Source organism: Arachis ipaensis, chromosome B9 (genome assembly GCF_059453495.1).
Source record: "Arachis ipaensis isolate K30076 ecotype BB chromosome B9, ASM5945349v1, whole genome shotgun sequence".
NCBI lineage: Eukaryota > Viridiplantae > Streptophyta > Magnoliopsida > Fabales > Fabaceae > Arachis > Arachis ipaensis.
In genome coordinates this window covers 150,847,623-150,855,721 of record NC_142444.1, presented here as the reverse complement: position 1 = coordinate 150,855,721, position 8,099 = coordinate 150,847,623, and the positions used below count along the sequence as shown (strand labels likewise).

General features: G+C 29.3%; 2 protein-coding genes across 2 annotated transcripts; one reads left to right on the top strand and one right to left on the bottom strand.

The window, feature by feature from the left end:
• The first annotated feature begins 274 nt into the window (after positions 1–274).
• On the top strand, positions 275–2,253 carry LOC107616330 (laccase-15-like). Its single transcript, XM_021110741.2, has 4 exons — positions 275–367; positions 474–999; positions 1,077–2,048; positions 2,120–2,253. Exons 1-4 carry the CDS (start codon positions 275–277, stop codon positions 2,251–2,253), a joined length of 1,725 nt encoding a protein of 574 aa, XP_020966400.2.
• A 2,000-nt stretch (positions 2,254–4,253) lies between these two features.
• On the bottom strand, positions 4,254–5,234 carry LOC107616867 (uncharacterized). The gene is made up of 2 exons (XM_016318764.3): positions 4,870–5,234; positions 4,254–4,483 (listed from the first exon to the last, which is right to left on the bottom strand). The coding sequence occupies exons 1-2, from the start codon at positions 5,191–5,193 to the stop codon at positions 4,400–4,402; spliced, it is 408 nt and encodes a 135-aa protein (XP_016174250.1). The 5' UTR covers positions 5,194–5,234; the 3' UTR covers positions 4,254–4,399.
• Between the last annotated feature and the right edge of the window lie 2,865 nt (positions 5,235–8,099).

The following is an 8,099-nucleotide window of genomic DNA, read 5'->3' as shown; positions in this document are numbered from 1 at the left end:
ATGTAGTTGATATTATTATATATATGAAGACGATATACATTCCTTATCTATCTACATACTTTTAATATCACGACATTTCTTGCATGCGCGCGCAAGCAATTAAGCCGTCAAATGCTGTATGTCAAAGCATATTCTTACGCGTAATTATAAGCCATGAAAATACTATATAATACCATGCATAACCAATGTCCCTATCATCAATTCATATCAAACATACAAGCTAGCATTTCCAATTTCATATACATCATCATATTTTTCTCCATATATAATATATATGAGAATCACACCATCGGTCCTACAGTTCTTAGGAATTTTGTTCCTAAATGTTCTTATCACTACCCAGGCTTTGAGGCATTACAAGTTTGTGGTATATATATATGCTTATAGTTACCTAGATTCTTGCTTAATTAAGTCATATATATAATTAGCATTATTGCATCTCATAACATATAATAAATTAAATTATATTGCAGGTGAGAGATGCTCCCTTCACAAAGCTTTGCAGTGCAAAGAACATCTTAACAGTAAATGGAGAATTTCCAGGGCCAACATTGTATGTTACAAAAGGAGAAAGCATAATTGTTGATGTGTATAACAGAGCTAACTATAACATCACCATTCACTGGCATGGAGTGAACCAACCAAGATATCCATGGTCTGATGGCCCTGAATTCATCACTCAGTGTGCCATTCAACCTGGTGGTTTGTTCTCTCAAAAGGTTATCTTTTCTGAAGAGGAAGGCACACTTTGGTGGCATGCTCACAGTGATTGGTCTCGTGCTACTGTTCACGGTGCTATTGTCATTAAACCCAAGCCTGGACATACATATCCATTTCCAAAGCCAGATAGAGAGGTTCCAATGATATTAGGTGAATGGTGGAAGCAAGATGTTGTCAAAGTTTTTGATGATCTTGTTTCAACTGGAGCAGATGCTGCCATCTCTGATTCTTACACTATCAATGGTCAACCTGGTGATCTTCATCCATGTTCTGCCAATGGTATTGCTCTCTGCTTTTTGAGTTTTTTCTATTTATGAATCTCTCTTTTACTAATTTAATTTGTTTGTTTAATGCAGAGACCTTCAAACTAAATGTGGAACATGGCAAGACTTATCTTCTGAGAATGATCAATGCTGCAATGCAAGACCTTCTCTTCTTTGCAATCGCTAAACATCAATTGACAGTGGTTGGAAGCGATGGAAGCTATGTGAAGCCATTCAAAGTGGATTACATAACAATATCACCAGGTCAAACCATGGATGTGTTGCTTGAAGCTAATCAACCTTTGGATCAATATTACATGGCTGCCAAAGCCTATTCAAGTGCTTTCAATGTTAGATTTGATAACACAACAACCACTGCTATTCTTCAATACAAGAAGGGAAACTACATTATTCCATCTTCAATAAGCACTCCTCACATGCCTTCACTTCCATCTTTCAATGACACCAATTCCTCTGTCAACATCATAACTCAAATGAGAAGCTTGGCAGATGAAGCACACCCAGTTGACGTGCCATTGAACATAACAACCAATCTGTTCTACACCGTTTCAGTTAACTCATTGCCATGTCCAAATGGTACCATATGCAAAGGCCCTCGTGGAAATAACCGGTTTGCAGCAAGCATGAACAACGTCAGCTTCCAGTTACCACAAAACAATAACATTAACATCTTGCAGGCTTATTATAACAACATAAGTGGTGTGTTCAGTGAAAATTTTCCAGATGTGCCACCACTACTATTTGATTTCACTGCTTCCAATTTGTCCACATTTCTTAGAACTCCATCGGTAGATACAGAGGTGAAGGTGCTTGAGTATGGCTCCACGGTGGAGCTTGTTCTTCAAGGGACTAATTTGCTGGCTGGTACTGAGCATCCAATGCACTTGCATGGCCATAGTTTCTACGTAGTTGGATGGGGATTTGGAAATTATAACAAAGACAAAGATCCTTTCAACTATAATCTCGTTGATCCTCCTTATCAGAATACAGTGGCTGTACCTAAAAATGGTTGGGTAGCCATAAGATTTCAGACCAAAAATCCAGGTAGAAATTAAATTACTTATATTTGATTTCTGTATGTTCATTTTTAATTAATTTGTTTTTTGAATAATCAGGGGTATGGTTCATGCACTGCCATTTAGAGCGACATGTAAGTTGGGGCATGGCTATGACTTTCATCGTCAAAAATGGTAACAATCCTGGACAACAAATGCTGCCACCCCCTCCAGACATGCCACGCTGCAACTAATTCCAATTAATATATACACATTTACATCATCTAATTTCATTCTTTTATTAAGTTTAAAAGTTTTAGTTGTTAAAAATTTGAGTCTTCTATGTTTTTTAGTTTTTATTTTTTTTAAAATATTGTAAAAGTTAAAATTTTGTATCTCAAAATTAAAATTTTAGTTTTAATTTTTAACTACCAAACTCAATATTTTCATCTTAATTTCAGTCTCTAAAAACAAACAGCTATCTATATATGTTTGGAATCTCGCTATACATCCACACGATTTATGCAACCAAGCAATTTGGGCTTCGTCTTCTCTTCCTCCTCCTTTTTTCTTCATTTTTTTATTATCGTCATCGTCATCACCGTCATACCACCAACCACATCCATCTTCTCTTCTCCCTTCTTCTTCTTCTCTTGTTTCTTTTTTTATTTGAATAAATTCTTTGATCTTCTCCTTCTTTTTCTTCTTCCTCCTCTATCATTATTATCGTCATCACCAATATCACCAATATTTTGCTAACATATTTATTGATTCTGATTCTCTATGGTGACATCATTAAATAATTTCAAAATCGAAAATATTATCAAAACGAAACTATTGTATAATACCAAATGAAACGAAAATTCTCCATGGAAAAGTCTAAGGGGCCAGCAACTTTGTTAAATTCTGGCCGGCATGTAACCAACAAAGAAAAGTGAGTCATTGGATGAAATCTCACACCCATCTCACACCATTAAAATCATCATTGATGGCTATTTGATGGCTACAAATCACAAAGTTGCTGGCCCCCTAACATTCCTCTTATATAAATTCGAATTGAGAAACACCCGCGTCTCGAATGAACCGAAAATATTATCAAAACGAAACCATTGTATAATACCAAATGAACCGAAAATTGTCCATTATATAAATTCGAATTCAGAAACACGAGCGTCTCAAATGAACTGAAAATATTATCAAAACGAAACCATTGTATAATATCAAATGAACCGAAATTTGTCTATTATATAAATTCGAATTCAAAAACAAGTCAATTTTAAATAAAAACAATGTCATCAATAAGACAAAAATTCGGTAACAACGATAACAATAGTACGTATTAGAAAAAGACAATAATGATAACGATGATGATGATAATAATAATGATGATGATAATGGAGAAGAATGATGAAAAGAAATGAGGAGACAAAATTCTAATAGGAAGAGGAGGATCGGAGGAGGATATGAAGATCGAAGAAGAAAACGTAGCATCCAAATAAAAAAGTGCAAGGTGGGAAGGAAAGAAAACAGAAAAAAGAACATAATTTAAATTACTTAGATCAACTTAAATATTAAAATTGTTTGGATATGGAAAATTGTTTATATGTTTGTTGATTTTGATCAATTCCCCAACTTTTACAAACGCAGTTGTCACTAGCCTCCCAATCACACATGCAACATCAAAGCCATAGTAAATTACCAAGAAATAAATGAAAAAATTCTCGAAGGTGAAAACATTAATAGAGTAAATTTTCTAAAATAAGGAAATCGATAAAGTAATGAAATGAGAATATTAGTCATTATTAAATTTATAATTTCTATTTCTATCATTTATAAATCACAATATTTTAATTTAAGAGCAAATCCAAATAAATTGCTACTAAAAATGCTCAAAAAATATAAAAAAGAGTGCTATATGCAAAGGGAAAACTGAAAAAGTAAGAAAATCCTATACGCTACAAAGTTTTATTTTATTAGAATGATAAATTGATAATGCTAAACAAACTTTCGTTAAGCCTTTTTTTCCATATCACTCTTCTATGAATTCTATCATTATTATTATTGCAACCTCCACCACAAACCTAGTAATAAGATTATTATTACTTTTGGGTCCTAATTCTCATTACACATCATAAAGAGCTACTTTCACAAACTCGCCATATCATATATTAAAGTATTTAATGTACTCAAATATTACAGGCCAGGGTTACTGCATATGCACGGCATAACTAGTCAACAATATTAATTACACCCCATGTACAACTAACCATGTCTTTAAACAAAGAAGAAGAAGAAGGAAAATATAGAAAATGAAATTAAAGGTCATATCACAAAACTATACTATATGAAAATTGAAAACTAATTAAAATAGCTAACTTAATTAAATAAATTTGTAACACATTAATTATGCTGGGGACCTGAGCCACCGCTAAGTCCCGGCCTTCCATCGCCAACAGGCCGCCGCCTTGCAGCCAAACTTGAATCCTAAACAAAATATAAAACTTCTTAATAATTAGTATTATAAAAATATTGTCAAAAAGATTTCATTTCCTAAGAATACGTAAAATAAATGGGAATTTAATTTAATTTTTGTATTTTTTTCTGAAGACAATTTTGTTCGAACATTTGAAATTTTACAAAGAATATGCATGATTCTCCTCTAATAATACTAACTTTCCATACTAAAACTTTAATGTAAAATTACTAATTAAGAAAAATAATAAGCATTTACTATGCCAACTTATCATATGTTGATTCTAATTTTTGGAGATAAACTAAAAGATTTGGGCGTTGTAGGAAAATTAAAAAACAGTGTTAGAAATTATATGCCCCAGTAATGAAAATCTAGGGTGAGATGGAAGATATCGTACAGTAGTAATGTCATCTTGAGAAGTTGAAGAAGGTGGATCTTCATCTTGTTGGTAACTTGCCTTCATGTTGGTATCACACTCACAGATTCGTAGGGTTGAAATATCATCATCATCGCCAAGATCTGCATCTGAATGAGGTTTCAGATGAACATTTTTCTCCTCTTTTTTCTTGTTTTCAGCAGCAGCAGCAGTAGTAGTCTCAAAACCAAGACACTTGAGAAGAGCATTGAGTGCTTCTTCAAGTAAATAACATGGGTTGTAAAGAGGGATTCTTCTCTTATCATCAGCTTCTTCTCTCTTCATTGAGGGTGATGACATCTCCATTATTATTCTGCTTCACCCTTCTTAGTCTCTCAAATTTATTAAAATTTGTGCTTTTATAACTAAATCTTTAATGTTCTCATATATATATATAAGTAAATTTTATCCGATTCTATTTAAAATGACATGTAAATTATTTTGTAATTTATTATTTGAGATGGTAATAATATAATTTCTTAAAATATCAAAATTCCACTCTCATTAATTAAAATATAATTAAAGTTTCGACGTCATCGTCATCTACTGCCTTCTTACACAATTTCTCTTTTTTTAGTGCATTATCCCTTAATCACGCATTTTCGTTATCCATAATTTTGTCATCTTTCTCAATATAGTTAGCGACGACGTTATCACTATCTCCAGTCCTTTCGCTCAATCTCTCCTTCTGAAGTAAATCACTTCTTACCAACATAATTAATGGTTAATTTAGTTATTAAATTTTTTATTAAAAAAATATCTTTATTTAATTATATTATAGAACATATATTCATATATAAAATATAATATAATAAAATAAATTTATTCAGGATACTTAAAAGTATAAATAAAATCAGGAACATACAAATGTAATAGTAGAATAAAAATACTATAAAAGAATATCGTAAAAAAGTTGAATTTTATCATTTTAAATTTGTGTTATTAATTTTAATAATATATTTATTTTTTAAATAATTTACGTATGATAAAAAAACATGTTTACTTGTTTAGAGTATAAATTTTATTATTATATTTGTATGTTTATGATTTTAGTTATACTTTTTAAGTATTTTGAATAGATTTATTTTATTATATTATATTTTACATATAAATATATGTTCCATCATGTAATTAAATAAAGATATGTTTTTTGATGAAAAAATTTAATAATCAAACTAACCATTAATTATGTTGATAAGAAGTAATCCACGACGGAAAAAAGAATCGAGTCAGGGAACATGAGATAGCAATAAAATTATGAAATTACGAGCGATGAAAATTCAACAATGTCATTATTTCATTAAGGGATGATGCACTGAAGAAATAGAGATTGCATAAGAGGAGAGTAAATCCACGTCGGCGCTTCTTGTCACTACTGCAACGCTTGGAAGGACCGAAGATACTAATGAAGAAAGAATGGAAGAGTGGAGATGTACTTCAATTAACAGGAGTGGAGTTTTGATATTTTAAGAAATTATACTATTACCCATTTCAAATAATAAATTCTACCTAATCACTCTAAAATAACATATAAGTTACCTTTCATAATGTGTCACATTTTAATTGGTCATTATCTTAACCATAGTTGGATTATTTTGTAATTTATTATTTATATATATAATCACCATATATATATTATGTTTAGTAAATAAGATATAAATAGAAAAAATTAATATAAAATATTATTTTTTAATTTTATTATTAATTTTTTATAATTATTTTTTATTGTTATATATTTTTTATTTTTTGTGTGAAAAAATAAAATAAAATAAATTTTTATAATTTATTATTTTTTATATTTAATTTATTATCAAATAAAATTTAAAAACACTAATTTTTATGTATGTATTTTTTTGTCTTATTTTTAGTATTTTATTCTATAAACCATTCGCATCCATATATATTTACTTAAATTAGGTTTCATTTTTCAAATTTTCTAATTATTAATATCAAGATATATAAGTTCTAAAGGAATTATAATTTTGATATATATATATATATAAAATTCAATATTAATCTTGTATTATATAATTATTGTATTAGTTTTTAAATAAGATTACTTAAAAAAATACATAATTGTTATTAAAGTTTCAATATATTAGTTGGTTTTATTAATTTATTTATTTTTTCGCATATATTATTATTATAGGGTAACGTTTGGGGTCATTTTGAGAGAGAGAGATTGATTTATGTTAATTTAAATGCAGGACAAAATGAAAAAAAAAGTATTATTATCTAAATTTTGTATATGTTATATGAAAATATAAATATAAATATATATTATATTATATTATACTGACTCTAAATTTAAGTACAATAATTGATTCTTGCAAAGCTGCATACAATATTCTTCTAAGCATATATTCTTAAACTATGTAGAAATCGATCAAACACTAGAAACCAAGGTTCCACATGACCTTATAGTAGTGCGCCCCTTGTGTGCAATTGCAAAAATACTATAACATTAAAGCATGCATATGATTCAAAACTAGCGACCTTTTGTTTCACCATTTGCTTTCTTACAACTAAAATAGCTAATTTGTCACCGTTTGTAAAATTTATTCTTATAAGATGTTGATGAATTCTTAGTCAGCACGCCAGAATAACTAAAAATATCACTTTAACTTATAGTAAAATAATGATATGTAGATAAATAATTTGAAAAAAAAAAGAAATTTTAACATAAAAAATTTGTAGTGTGGCAGTAGAACATTTGGTATTTTGGCCGTTTTAACTTTTAAAAAAAATTTAAATATACTAATATATCAGTATTTTAATAAATTTTAATTATTAATCTCAATTATATATATTATATATTTTTATAACTAAAATAAATAATTAAAAATTATTAAAATATCAATATATCAGTACACTATAATACTAATTACATATTCTGCAGTGAAATAATTATGAATTGAACCAGCAGAATCTTTGGTATAAGAAATAATTAATAAATTTATAAGGAAAAAGAAAAGCAATAGTAGGTGTATCTATCCACATTTCGCAGGTAGCAATCCAAAGTGTGAATTAAATGCATACTGCCATATAGAAAGAATCGAAGAGAGTTATAAAAGCTATGTTACCTACTCCATTGAAGGATGAGTCAATGAGTCATCATGTGCTCCGTATTAACTCATCATTCAGCGTTATCCTTTTGTCATTTTTTCACCCAATCTCATTTTCATCAGTTATTACTTCCTACTTATATTGTC